Source organism: Sinocyclocheilus grahami, unplaced genomic scaffold, assembly GCF_001515645.1.
Source record: "Sinocyclocheilus grahami isolate Dianchi unplaced genomic scaffold, SAMN03320097.WGS_v1.1 scaffold104.1, whole genome shotgun sequence".
Taxonomy (NCBI): Eukaryota; Metazoa; Chordata; class Actinopteri; order Cypriniformes; family Cyprinidae; genus Sinocyclocheilus; species Sinocyclocheilus grahami.
This window is the reverse complement of record NW_015505283.1, coordinates 526,178-541,188: the sequence shown is the minus strand read 5'-3', so window position 1 is coordinate 541,188 and position 15,011 is coordinate 526,178. Positions and strand designations below refer to the sequence as shown.

The following is a 15,011-nucleotide window of genomic DNA, read 5'->3' as shown; positions in this document are numbered from 1 at the left end:
GCAGACAAAAAGCACTTTAACTACAAGTGCAACTGTATAATTTTTTCAATCATTGACTGAATTAGTTAAAGAAGCCATCTCTGCTTGCTTCCATGAGCTGAGGCGCAAGGTAAACAGGGGGCTTCAGTATATCCACCCAGCAGTGGGCGAGTGCAGGTGTCAGGGTGTTTGGGATTAAAACAACAGTGTTTAGGGTGGAGAGATGCACTGCTGTTGGACAGATGCTGTCAGGATCATGTGCACCGGACAGCAGGTGTTATTGTCTCTGCAAATAGGGCCACCTTCAGTTTTGAAACTGAGTGCATTAAGCTGAAAAACTAGAAAAGTGGGAATTGTTCTTATTGACTAAACACACTGACAGCACCTTTAGAAAATAGTCTCTATCTGAAGCTCCAAAAGATCTATTTGCACCAAACAGCTCATTAAATTAGTTTTAAACAGTTTTTATTAGTGTACAATGATAAATGGTAAAAGTGTGTAAAATTATGTGTACATTTAATAATAATAGCCTAATAATAATAATAATAATTTATATACACGGCTGTTCAAAAGTTTGGGACCAGTAAGATTTTTAATGTTTTTTTTAAAAAAAGATGCTGCTTCTGCTCATCAAGGATGCATTTGTTTGATCAAAAATACAGAAAAAAAGTAATATTGTGAAATATTACAATTTAAAGTAACGTTTTTTCTATTTTAAAATGCAATTTATTCCTGTGATGCAAAGCTGAATTTTCATCATCCATTATTCCAGTCTTCAGTGTCACATGATCCTTTTGAGATCATTCTGATTTATTAACAATATGCTGATTTATTATGAATGTTGGAATATTTTTTTTGGAACCCGAGAGACTTTTTTCAGGAAAAAGTAAAAAAGAAAAGTAAAAAAAAAAGCATTTAATCAAAATAGAAATATTTTCTAACAATATAAGTCTTTACCATCAATTTTTATTAATTTAACACATCCTTGCTGAAAAAAATATTTCTTTCGTTCAAAAAAAATAAATATTGACTTAATTTCTCTGATCCCAAACTTTTGAAAGGTAGTGTATATCCATGCAGTCTGGGAAGGGTGGGCTGATCCATACTGGACTGCTGGCGGAGCAGAGAGTTTCTACCTGCATGCTGCCCCTGGGTTCCTCTTCCTCGACGATCAGACTTAGGAGGCTCTGAAATCACAGGCCATAGGAACATTTTAAAACTATTTCTAAAACAGTTTAGCTGAAACTTCTGTGAAATATGTAAAATTGTGGTCTTACCACGTGAACACTGGCCTACATTGCGATTTTGGTTCCCTATGTACCTGCTTTTTCGGTTATCACGGCGAGTGGGTCCTGCAAAAATTATAATTATGACATATTAGAAAAAAGTCTTTCATCTCACTTTTGAACTTTCTAAAAATCCTGGAAGAAAAATATGATTGTTTTCACAAAAATATTAAGCAGCACAACTGATTTTAACATTGATAATAATAAGAACGTTTATAAGCATATTCGTGTTTTTTTATGCACCAAATCAGCATATTAGATTTATTTCTGAAGGATCATGTATCCTGAAGACTAGAGTAATTCAGATTTGCATCACAGGCATAAATTACATTTTAAAATATGTTAAAACCAAAAACAGATCTTTTAAATTGTAATAATATTTCACAGTTTTTACAGTATTTTTGATCAAATAAACACAGCCTTCATGTATGGAGGACCAAACCTGCAGAAATTAAAAACGAATAAATATATAGATAAATAAATAAATAAATAAAATGACAGGAAAATAAATAAAGGAATAAATGACTTGATAAAAACAAATATAGTTCATTTCTAATAAAATTTAACCCTGAATTAATTTTTGTATTACTTTTTCCTAAATAAAAATATTTTATGTATTTTTGCATTTATTTTAATATAGTTTATTTATGTATGTATTTATAATTTTTTTATTCCCACGTGTATTTATTTCCAGATTGATTTATTAATTTATTTCTTACTTTTCCGTGTGCAAATGAGGGAGGCGGTCCTTGCGGAGCTCCGGCGAATCATTGGTTGAGAGATCACGCAGAAGATCAGATCAAACTAACGATAGAGATCGGAGTTTGTGTGATCAACTGTAGAGTTGCAAGATATTTTCACAGATTCACGTTATGTCGAATTATTTTATAGCGACTGAATTGACCTACTTATCCTGACAGTATCGTTATTAAGTCCATCAACGTCGTCGATGAGTTTCTAGTTTGATGACGCCTCTAGACACACTTGGTAGAGGTTTCTAAGGCTTGTGTTCATTTTGTAATTACAGAGAAAAGACTCCCAAAAGCATTAAGTTGATCGTAAAACAGTTGCATCAAAGGTTTGGAATCGCGGCCCACTGCCATAAAGTTGGCTTGACGTTGGACTTTCGATATTCACAAGTGTAGGGACCATCTCTAAAGTTACATATGACATATGATCTAACTAGGTCCTTTGGCGCAACTGGTTTACGACTGCATTTAGGCTCACAATGCTTTTGTGAGTCATGATTTTCTCTGTGTAATTCGACATAATAATGTGAATCTGTGAAAATATCTTGCAACTCTGCAGTTGATCCCACAAACTCCGATCTCTAGTTTGATCTGACGCTTCTGTGTGAGCTCTCAACCAATGATTCACCGGAGCTCCGCAAGGACCGCCTCCCTCATCTCCATGCTGCACATGGAAAAGTAAAAATAAATAAATGAATAAATAAATTAATCTGGAAATAAATACATGTGGGAATAAATAAATATAACAAATAAATAAACGCATGAATAAATACATTTAAAATAAATAAATACATAAATAAATATAAAAATAAATGATAAGTAAATAAAACTTAAAAAGAATAAAAATAAATGTAAAAATAAATACAGAAAATAATACATATAGGAAAAAGGTCAAATTTATTCAGGATAAAATTTTATTACAAATGAACTATATTTGTTTTTATCGAGTCGTTTATTTCTTTATTTTCCTGTTATTCCTTTATTATTTCTGCAGGTTTGGTCCTCCATATTCATGAGCATAAGAGAAAAAATCTTACAAACCCAAATTTTTTAATGGGGATATTTCTTCATGATCTCAAAATTGTATGCAAAATGGGTGTCAATTTCTCAAGACCACTAACTGTGATTCTATACCCCAAAAAGTATAACTTGGTGTTGTAAGTATTTAAAATATTTTTTACTAAAACACAAAATTTCACCACATACTCACTTGCGTTTTTAGGCAGACCGGGTCCAATACTGACAGTCAGGACTTTGCTGCTGGGTTTCAGAACTGCTTCATCACCCTGACCCATCTGAAACTGGATCTGTCGAGAGCCAGCAGATGAAAATGGACCCCATCCTCCTTTCTTCACCTTAAATTCAAGTCTGATAGAGAAAAATGTTCAATGTTGAAATGACAAGACCAACATATCCTACTTTTCTGAATAATACAGCACATGGTCAATTTCTCAGTGAGGGAAACATTGCTCACAGGTTGTTATACTTCAGCGGCAGCTTTTTCCGTGTTTTTTCCTCGTAACGCTTGAACAGAAGACTGAGGAACTCGGTTTTAAAGACAGACTGCAGCACACTGTCGTATTGATCCTCGTGCAATATGAAGAGGTCATCCTGTAAAGTGCTGAGGAAAGAGAGATACAATAACTGATCAATAACCCATCATCCATATGCAATTATAAAAACCTGCTTAAATACTGGTTTAAAGGCATCATTCACTCACCCACACGTTGTTCCAAACCTGTATGATATTTTGAAGAATGTAGATAAGCAAAACTTCGACAGTATTGAAAAAAATACTATGGAAGTCAATGGGAATTTAGAAACGGGTTAATAACATTCTACAAAATATCTTTTGTGTTCAGCAGAGGAAAGAAATTCATACAGGTTTGGAACAACTTGAGGGTGAGCAAATGATCACAGAATTTAGATTTTTGCTGAACTTTATTTTCATTCTACTTTAAATGTATGATTTATGAATCATTTTGAAGCTTTGATGTAGGGAGATCCTTCAAGGCCTAAAGGCTATCATGGATATTACATGATAGAGTACCTAAGAGAGACAGACTGGATCTTTTCCACCTCTATTTTTCTCTTCAAGACCTCCCGAATCTGGCCTTTCTCAGGACCCTGTTTCACCTTCTCACGTCCAATCAAATAGAGGAACTTTGGGGTGAGAATGAGGTCACGCTTGACAGTCTGTGGGTGTTGAAACAGCATGTGAGTATGTGTCAGATGAACTACATGTGCAGAATAAAGCATCTGTCGGTTCAGTAAACTAGCACAAAATACTACTAAACAGTTACTCAGGAAGTTTCAGAATGTTAAAGGGGACGTTGAGTCAAACCTTAAATCTGCGGTCATATTTGGCCACCACGTCAGCAAAATCAACCCTCTCCCTACGACCCAAGAACTGTCGGATCTCTGGATGGTTGTCCATGCCAATGTAGTCTCCCATGAAATTGCGGTTCAGACTGTTCTTTCGTCTCTCCTTCTTGTTCAGCAAGAGATCAGAGGCTGAAAGCATTACAGAATCAGTGTGATTGAAAATTAAGTACATTTGATTCTATTCCAAAGGCCCTATATATTAGATTTGAGTCTTTTTGTCCATTTTTACTGACTGATACAGAAGATGGGATACAAAGAGCAGTGGGATCTGGACTGAATTCTTTTTCTGCATGCATCAAAGAGTGGAATCTGAATGAACTCTTACCTTCCTCTCGCATCTGGACGTACTTGCGCACAGCGATGTGTTTGCGCCAGGCTTGCTGGATTACCCGAGCATATCCGTTGTATTTCCTTTCCCTCATCTCCTCCAGCAGGAACAACTAAAGATTGATATAATCTCACTTATTTTTCATAGTCATCGCTGTTGAATATTAACAAAACATTTCAGAATATCAACAAAATGCAATCACAAAATGACCAAAGCAACTTTGAGAAGTGTGTCCACTCACTTCGTTAGGTGTGTAACAAATGACACACTATACTCTATGCACTACATACTCAATCGTCTAGTATGCAAATTATATAAGGTTATTTAGTCTTGTCCAACATTTCACAATTCTTTTGGTTAATTAAGTGCATCATCTGGGCATTAGAAATGCACTTTTTCACACTACTTATACTAACAAACAGCATACTGCATAAGTACGTGAATTAGGACGCACCTATAGTGTCTATTCTATATAAACAAAGTTTTGAAAAAACATAGTTCTACAAGAATCCATGTGAACCACAGCTGAAGAATATTCACTTAATAAGTCTGAATGACTTTTAATCTTTTGCACATCGCCAAAGGAATGCATTTACGAAGCCAAACTGCAAAGTAATTAAATATGTCCATGACTTAAATTAACTGACCCACCTCTAAAAAAATTGAGTTACAACAGCAAAAAAGGGACATAGTCCCAAAAGTTCAGTTAATGAATTAGGTATTTGAAGAAAACATCACATTAAATTACAACTGTAACATTCTCTGTTCACATCACTACCTTCAAGTTACAAAAAAAGTACATACAGATTCTGGGGCCTTGATGAAGATTTTGGCCTTGCCCAGCTGGTACTGGTCTGAGTCCATGTTGACAGATTTTAAAAGGTGCAGGACACCCTGTTTCTCATCCCCTCTCCACTGAGGCCATGTTTCTCTGGTCAAGATGGCATATCTGAGCAAATATATATATTATGCCACAGTTTTTACCAACTTAACAAAATTTCCATATATAGCATTTGGCATCTTGACAGGCATTGGTAAGAGCTGATTGTACCTTTGCAGGAATTTCTTGAAGACGCGTCGGAAGGCATAGCCAGCCCTGCGAACCCGGATGTTCTCCCGCAGTCCCAGATATTCTACTTGGTGTTTGGCGCGGCTTTCCTCCCAGTCGCGAGGCTTTTTGGTCTCATTGGGCTTGATGCATCGAATATAGTGAGGGGTGCATTTCATTAACGTCTGGACCAGATTATTTGCCTGTTTCTGTAAGGGGAGAAGGGAGAAAAAATAATAATTGCATAACACAAATCTAAGAGCATAACATCACATTCATGTATTATACAAAACTGTAACTATACACAGCATCCAGCACCCTCGCCAGGCACTAAATTGCAAGCTGGCCAAGTAACTTTGTTAGGAACTGAAATTTAATGCACGGTTTAAATCAAATTGCAGGAATATTTCTAGTTAAGTGTGCATTTCTCTGTTTTGTAAATCAGTTATTTTACCTTAATCTTAGAACCTGCAGTGGTGGGACGGCCCCTTTTCTCAGCCTCAAGGTTCTCTGGGAACAAATCTCTGATGAAGGCGCTATGGATATCCCAGTCGCGAGGCTTTTTGGTCTCATTGGGCTTGATGCATCGAATATAGTGAGGGGTGCATTTCATTAACGTCTGGACCAGATTATTTGCCTGTTTCTGTAAGGGGAGAAGGGAGAAAAAAAAAATTTGCATAACACAAATCTAAGAGCATAACATCACATTCATGTATCATACAAAACTGTAACTATACACAGCATCCAGCACCCTCGCCAGGCACTAAATTGCAAGCTGGCCAAGTAACTTTGTTAGGAACTGAAATTTAATGCACAGTTTAAATCAAATTGCAGGAATATTTCTAGTTAAGTGTGCATTCCTCTGTTTTGTAAATCAGTTATTTTACCTTAATCTTAGAACCTGCAGTGGTGGGACGGCCCCTTTTCTCAGCCTCAAGGTTCTCTGGGAACAAATCTCTGATGAAGGCGCTATGGATATGACCAGAAAAAGAGATCAATCATTTCAAACATCTCTGAAGCCCTAATACTGTTTATTCTTTACCAGCACATGGAAGACATAATCATAGAGCTGCCTCTAGTGAAGTAATACACCACAAAATCTCTCTCACAAGTAAAAACAAACAGTCTTACCATCCTCCATAAAAATGCTACACCATAATGATTTTATGATTTATTTATGTGATTTATTATTTCATTAAGGAATTACTGCCGGACTGCAGATGTTCTGCATTGGTGCATGAGTGCATTTACGGGCTTTTAAAAAGCTTCTGCTATAATCCAGCTGACATGGGCTAAAATACTAGTAAATATAACCACATGACCACTTACAACTCACTGCTCTGCATGAGCTCGATGATGTCATTGAACAGCACATCCCTGTTTCTCTCACAGAAGCCGCTCACATCATACGACACCTGGAAATAAGGGCTCTTATTACGCTCACCAAGAAGTGAATCAATATCAGAGTGACTCTACTCGCTGGAAGCACACTAAAACACTCAAGGCATCTAAATTCAGTATAATACTCATGTTACCAATGTGCAGGTGCACAGAACTCTTAATGAAGAATTAATACACCCTTATTGACATTTATTAGATATTTTAGCATTGTGCTTTTATCTTATTAATAGGAATTCTGATCGTTTTTGCTCTGTTTAAAACCATGTTTAAATCCATTCAGTAAAAAATCCCCCAAATTACTGCAAATTTCAAACTGCTGTCAAATCAACAATGTACGTATTTATAGATTTGAAAAGTTAGTGCTGTTTTATGGAACCTATCAGGTGACAAAAAGATTTGAATTAAAAAATATTAGTAAATGTTTAATTAATAAACAAAGGTATGAGACACACACACACACACACACACACACACTCTCTTCATCCACAGTAGGGGGAAGTGTTGCATCCACACTACTGCCAGCCATCAGAAAAGTGCATTTTATACAATCTGATTGTTTACCATTTATTATTTTGCTAAAGATTTTATAAATAGCTCTATCTGAACATTTGAAAAGTGTCTCTTACCTTGCCTGCATAGTGGTGCACTATGAACCCTTTGTTCCAGCTGTTGAAGTGCTCATGAGTGCCAATTTGCGACTGCAGTTTTTGCAGCAGTGTCTGGTCTGCACCCTCTCCTTTTGCATGCATGGTGGCGCACACGTCATCCAGGATGCTCATGATGCCAGGAGGATTCTGGGTTATTAAGATGCCCATTAGATGCCATTAGTTGAATGGGTGTTGTTATGCATATGGCAACCAGTTGATGCTACAAAGTGTAAACTCACCAGTTTGGACTCAATTAAATCACATACAACTTTGTTGTTAAAGTATTCAATGGGTGTCCATTTGATTCCCTCCTGTACGTACTCTTCCTGCAAATGAGATGGAAAACATCAGCAAAAACCTCCCTTGAGACCTATGCATGTATACATGTATTAAAAATCATTATTCTCACCTGCTCTGCTTTTAGTGTGAGCTCAATAAAAATCTGCTGCAGTTTTTCATTCACAAAGTTAATGCAGAATTGCTCAAATCCATTTTTCTAGAGAGGTAAAGGCATGTGGTTATTTATAAAATGAATATGATGAGTAAAAAGAAGAGGTGCATTTAGAAAACACAAATTAACTCACCTGAAAAATTTCAAAACCATAGATGTCCAGAACTCCAGTGTTGAACTCCTCGTGGTCTTTCTGCATTGCCTTGTTTATGGTCTTCAAACACAAGCACAAACTAATTTAAATGACTTTTGCTTTTTGAGACATACAGTATACTATCATTCAAAAGTTTGAGGTCAGCTTATTTTTTTTAACTTACACTCATTAAAGCTGTACTTATTTAATCAAAGTAAAGTAAAAACAGTAATATTGTGAAATATATTATTTTTATTCTATTTAATTTTCATCAGCATCATTCTGATATGCTAATTGGTGGTCAAGGAACATTTCTTAATATTATGTTGAAAACAGATGTGCTGCTAAATATTTTTGTGGAACCGTGATTCTTTGCTGAATAGAAAGTTCAAAAGAACAGGATTTTTTTGCAATAGCAGTCTTTTGTAACATAAGAAATGTCTTTACTCTCAATTGTCATAAATCAAAGGCTTCCTTGCGGAGTAGTACTCTTTTCTTAAAAAATTTAAATACAATCTTACTGACCCAACACCATTTTTATAGTAATTGAAATTGACTCACATCAACCAAGTAGTCAAAGAGTCTAGAATACAGGGCTTTGGACAGGGCGTCTCGGGTGAAGGAGGCCTGCTCCGTGTTCAAGGTGACAGAAATAGTCTCTGTTTTGCCACCCCACTTGCTGTCCATGATGCGACTGGTCAGTTTGCTCTTTAGACCATCCTGATTGATTCCCATCAGGTAAGACGGGAATGCCAGGACTGCAGCAGAGTGAGAAAGCTAATTCATTATGCAGCTAAGATAAACATTCTTACACAAGCTCCTCAAGAATTTCTTGTTTTGTACTACTTCTCACGTGGAATCGGATACACAGACCTGCTAAATGATAAAATGCAAGCATAAACTCACAGTCTTCACTCTCCACCACAGCATAGTTGCCCTCCTCTCTGAAAGTGATGTTGCCAAGATGGAGGATTCCTGCCACAATCTGCAGCACAGTGTCCTGTGCATCTAAAGACAGGCCGACCACCGACATGGCAGCCTAAAAATGCAATATATCATTTATGTTTATACTGAATGGCAGTAACACAACCAGAATGTTTCTATCAGGGGATTCAATACTTCACACCCACCATTGTGTCTTCAAACTCCTTCTTGTCATTAACGTCCTCCACGGTGTAGGTGTCAGACTGGTTTAAGTAGAAGTAGTAATCAGGGGTTGTGACGCCTAAATTCTCTCTCTGCTCCTTGGTGGCTCCTTGCAAGAGCTGTTGCAGAAACATTGGTAACAACATACAGAAATTTTATCCAGTTTCAGTAATCTTCCATACTGACCTGATTTAGTAAGCTACTAATATGACACAATACAAGCCACAATTGGCCTAAACTGGATTAAATCACACTGCCGTAACATGACACACAACAATTTGTCAGCTTGCATAACACATCACACACCTTTTCTTGGATGTGTTTCTATGAGTTCACAGCTTTACCTGGTAATATATATGGAAATTCCTTTCCCCGTGGTTCTGAGACACTACTCTGGATTTTTCCAATAGAAAGTTGGAGATCTTTCCGCCATCAGGTTCTCCTCCTCGGCTGAACTGAATTTCGAAATATTTTCCCTGAGGTATGAAATAAATATATTATGCAGTGAACTCAAAGCTTGTGCACTGACATTATCGCATATGCACGTGTACAAAAGAAACGGACAGTAAAGCCTAATGAACTACAACTTCAGCCTACACACACACACAAACTGCACTCCTACAAGCAAATCCTGCAGCCAACAAGGAGCCAACAAGCTAGAACATGTTGAGAACCAGCATGCTCCAAATGACATTCTGAGAACTGGATAGCACACTGATTCTAGGGACTAAACAGCAGAGAGACTTACATGTTCCTTCTAAAAAAATATGTAAAAAAAATTATAAAAATAAAATAATAATCTTAAATATTAAAATATGATTGAATTAATTTCAATATTATTTGATCAGTTACAAAAATCTATTGATAAGATACATATTTAATTAAATTATTATATGTATTTTTTTAAATGAACAATTATTAATTATATATTTTTAAATAATACAAAAATAATTCTATTGATTTCTCTCTCTCTCATATATAATATAATATATATATATATATATATATATATATATATATATATAATAAACATTCTGACTCTAAAGAATGGAAATAAAATGATCACATATAATAAAATGATCTAAAATACATTTCTTCTGAGACGAATCATTGCAGCAAGACTTACAAAGCGACTGGAGTTGTTGTTGCGGACGGTTTTTGCATTCCCAAAAGCCTCCAGGAGGGGGTTAGACTGGAGAATTATCTCTTTAACATGCTAAAAGAGGAAACAACATGACATCACAGACAGTTCAAATATGCCATGTAAGATACGTACACTAAACACTTCATTTGTTTGAATCATTAAATTTTTATAGTTGCTGATGCTGACTGGCAATTAACTGTTCAGTGTCGCAGAGGAACAAAGAGATCATTGTCAGATAACTGTCTAGGTGATTTCAAAAGGTACTACATTTCACATACAATGAGCACAGAATGTGGGCAATATTAACAAAAGAAACAACCACACCCATGGGTTCACATGAATTTTGGGTTGAGTTCAATCAGGCTCTCTATAAACAAATGGTCTTCTAACAAATGGATTACCAAACCTGTTTGTTAGCCAAACCTGTCTGACCTAAAATATTTACTTGAAGTACCCCCTAAGATTTTAAGTGAATATTTCAATAATTAAAGCGACAAATTTGCATGTTCACCGTTTTCTGATGTTTGGTTAATGGTCACTTATCATCAAAGTCAACAAATGAAATATTTCATCCTTTTTTAGTCATTTATTTTGATTGTTTTTATTTTATATAAAATGTTATTAAATATTATATTTAATGCAATACTTAATATTAGTTTAATTAATATAATTAACTTATTAGAAATGCAATAAATTATATTATTTATATATTCTGATTATATAGAATTATTAATTAATGAATATATTTAAATTCATTATTAGCTTTTTGTCAAACCCTCCTGAAGTTCCTTCCCAAACCCCAGTTTAGGAACCCCTGATCTAGCAGATGATAACCTCACCTGAACTTTAGGTCCACCTCCTGAGACTTTGGAGATGTAGCTCATAATGTACTTGGCTGCCACTGTCTTTCCAGCTCCACTCTCTCCGCTGTATTACAAACACATTCAGATCACATATAATGCAAACCTTTGATGCCATACACTACTTTAAAGGTGCCTCAGGGTGCGGGCACCAGATCCTTGATCCCTGACCTGATAATGACACACTGGTTCTCGGAGTCAATCATCATGTTGCGGTACATATTGTCGGCCAGAGCGTAGATGTGGGGGGGATTCTCATACTGCGCCTGCAAATGACAGAATACACACACATTACAGGGTTAAAAGTCACATTTGCATGACATTGAGGTAGAGGCATTATTCCGTAACCAGTAACACATCCTGATTTGCATATGCACTCTGATTTGACCATCCTGGGGAAGACGTTAACAAATACAGATTTATAGACAGTCTTTGCGAGCAAAATGGCAAGTCTGGACATGCAGTGGCATTGCTCTTGCTCTACTCTGCCTGGCCACATCTAAATGACTTATCCTGCGGGAATGATTATTCATCTGAACTTTAATTCCATTTAGTATCCATGTAATTAGAGCACGGTACAGTACAGAACTATTTACCGGACACTAATAGAAAATGCATATTGTACTTACGGCTCCCTGATACAGTTCAATCTCACGATCTGTGAAATATGGCAGCTGTTTAAAAGGGTTCACTGATATCAGCACAGGGCCAATGTATGTCTGAAGAGTTGTGGTTATGGCAAAAATAAATGAATTTTATTCCTGCGATGCCAGTCTTCAGTTTCACATGATACTTCAAAAATCATTCTATTATGATTGATGTTTATCAAGAAACACTTCGATTATTACCAAAGTTGAAAATGGTGCTGCTTAATATTTCTGTGGAAACAAAAAATTCTTTGGCAGATAAAAAGTTGAAAACAACATTTTTTGAAATACAAATCTTTCATAACATTAGAAATGTCTTTACGGTCTCTTTTGATCCCTGTAATGTGTCATTTCTGAATAAAAACATTCATTTCTGAATAAAAAAAGTGACTGACCCTAAACTTTTCAACTTCAACTATAGTGTATATTTAAGTATGCCAGACCAAATAATTATTGTTTATTACAAACTTAAGGATACAAAAATGAAGTCATCCATGTATCTTTTCTTCAGGTTATCTGTGATGCCATCTTCACTGATCTTGGAGAGGAGGACCATGTCGTCCACACCACTGACCTTCACATTCTGGGTCTGCCAGTGATATTTCTCTTTGCTCCCCTGTGCAAGAGAGAAAGATTATTCATACGGTCACCTGCGATTGAATGCTGACATACTGTTGGGTTACATAAAGATTATTTCAATGCATTTTGCTACTTTATGCATTTGGCGGGACTGCATTAGACAAGAGAGCTGGTGTTGAGCAGAATTAATAAGTTAACAAGTTAATTAAAGGGTTAATAAGTGTAAGAATATACTGACTAAGCCAGCAACGCTGCACTGAGGAGGAAATGACATTTATAAAATACTTTCTGTTATGAGCACTTATGAAGCGTTAAAACCTCTGACACTTTGACAAGACAGGACTATTACAACAACGAAACTACTCCTGTACTTTAAAGCTATACAGCTTCATGAGCATGTCATTAAGTCATATACCATATGCAGTGCAGCTATACAACAAAACAAAGAAACGTGAGCCATATTTCTTTCCCTCAAGCCACAAACAAAGGCAAATACTTAGTCGGGAGAATAAGAATTAAGTATGGCCAATTAAATCTGTGATAAATATAATAAGAGTATATCCTCCTTGCACAAGCCATTAACAATAATTCTGAGGAAAAATTGGGCTCCCCTCCCAGATCCTAAATAGAAGGGAAAAATGACTTTCAAAATTCAAATTATTATTATTATTATTGTGCTCTCACTGACATTCAACAGAATTGCACAAATAAACTGGACAGATTTCCCTTGTCCTCTCGTGTATTCTAGGAATTTCTAAAGTTACTGTGCTTCACATTTTCTTGTCAGTTTTCTTCTTTATATAATGTCCCCAAATCCGAGTTTGATGGAGTTTTTGGCAGGCAAAACATTGTACACCTAAATATCTATGTATTTCATAAGTTATCCCTGGACTATTTCTTCAGGCCATACTAATGATTTGGTATTTACTTTGCTAGACAGGAAAATAATGGAGAAAATGTTAAAATTTCGATGTATGATTTTTTGTTTTGTCGACAGTTAAAATGCAACTTCTATAGTAGTAGACACAGAGCCAGCTGCAGCGCTTAATCTCTTAACTCAACTTAAAATGCTTTTAATAAGTTATGTTTGGTTTTAAAAGCACTTACCATGATGAATTCAAGGTACTTCCTGTATTCACACCCTGGGTAACTTTCAGTCCCGTGTGGACTCTTCGAGGAAATCTTGCAAGTTTCAGGTGAAACTCCAGGATTTAACTAGTCGTCCATTTGATATTCCACCTATAACCTTAGACACGATTTCTTATTTCTATCCAAAAGCGTAAACGACTCTGGATATAGTGTTTCACGTATCGGAAACACTTGTGAAACGATTAAATAATTGGTTTTACGGGTGTTGTCCATGCATCGGCAAGTGTAGGCAGGTACTGGAGTTTTTCCTTCTTTCTGTTGCGGAAGGAATCGCAGATACTTGCACATAACGGCGCCACCCCACGATCCTGAGCGGATTTACCTGCGCCACAGGTAATCACAGCACACTACAAACACAGGAAAATCAGCCTCTGGGCCAGGGCTGGAGGCCTGGAGCTAGTGAGGTGAAACCATTTAAGTGCCTCACAATCATTTACAATTATTAGTTATTTACAAACGTAGAAATAAAATGTTATTTATACAATTTCTAACTACCCTACTCGGTGCAAGTCTTTTTTTTCCTGATATCCATTCTCCTTCAAACCAGCAGACGTTTTTAATTTACTTTTTATTTTAACATCCACGGTTAACCATAGTTTTCACTAAAATAACTAGTTATTGCTAGTACAAAACAAAATGTATTTTGCAGTAGTAAAATGTAATAAATGCAGCGTTTTGAAAATGTATTATTATTGTACGAAATACTACTATTTATCATTCTTTTTACATTTATTATATTTTTGTAAGGGATCTGCCCAGACATACACTACACTAGAATTTCAATAGTGGTATGTAGGATTGTGATATTCATATTTGCACCCAAAAAATTTAATAAAAATATCAATCACAGGATCTCGAAAGACTTTTTTAAAAAATATATACAATTTGTGTAACAGGAACATTTAATTTATTATACAAAGGGACATTCACAAGGAAGGTTATTCACATGATCTTAAGAGCTGGTCCGTTTTACACGTTTCAAAGGAAAGTCTGACGTAGAAACAATATTAGTATAAAATAGTAAAGAGAAAAGATAAGCTTGTTGAAAACGTACACATCGTCTAAACCAGTGGTTCCCA

The 15,011-nt window shown here is 35.9% G+C and overlaps 1 protein-coding gene across 1 annotated transcript; it reads right to left on the bottom strand.

Moving 5' to 3' along the window:
- Positions 1-366: 366 nt before the first annotated feature.
- On the bottom strand, positions 367-14,326 carry LOC107588508 (unconventional myosin-Ie-like). The gene is made up of 26 exons (XM_016276633.1): positions 13,891-14,326; positions 12,683-12,820; positions 12,187-12,276; positions 11,729-11,823; positions 11,537-11,624; positions 10,680-10,769; positions 9,898-10,029; positions 9,538-9,672; positions 9,314-9,446; positions 8,969-9,165; positions 8,408-8,488; positions 8,233-8,319; positions 8,063-8,149; positions 7,803-7,970; positions 7,105-7,190; positions 6,663-6,744; positions 5,779-5,984; positions 5,532-5,676; positions 4,725-4,839; positions 4,359-4,528; positions 4,065-4,210; positions 3,489-3,635; positions 3,225-3,382; positions 1,257-1,331; positions 1,032-1,166; positions 367-401 (listed from the first exon to the last, which is right to left on the bottom strand). The coding sequence occupies exons 1-26, from the start codon at positions 13,891-13,893 to the stop codon at positions 367-369; spliced, it is 3,024 nt and encodes a 1,007-aa protein (XP_016132119.1). The 5' UTR covers positions 13,894-14,326.
- Positions 14,327-15,011: the final 685 nt, after the last annotated feature.

Coding starts and splice junctions, on each gene's coding strand:
- LOC107588508 (XM_016276633.1), bottom strand. Junction 12,277..12,682: donor ACATGGATGACTTCATTTTT/GTATCCTTAAGT, acceptor ACAACTCTTCAG/ACATACATTGGCCCTGTGCT. Junction 8,150..8,232: donor TCACACTAAAAGCAGAGCAG/GTGAGAATAATG, acceptor TCTCATTTGCAG/GAAGAGTACGTACAGGAGGG.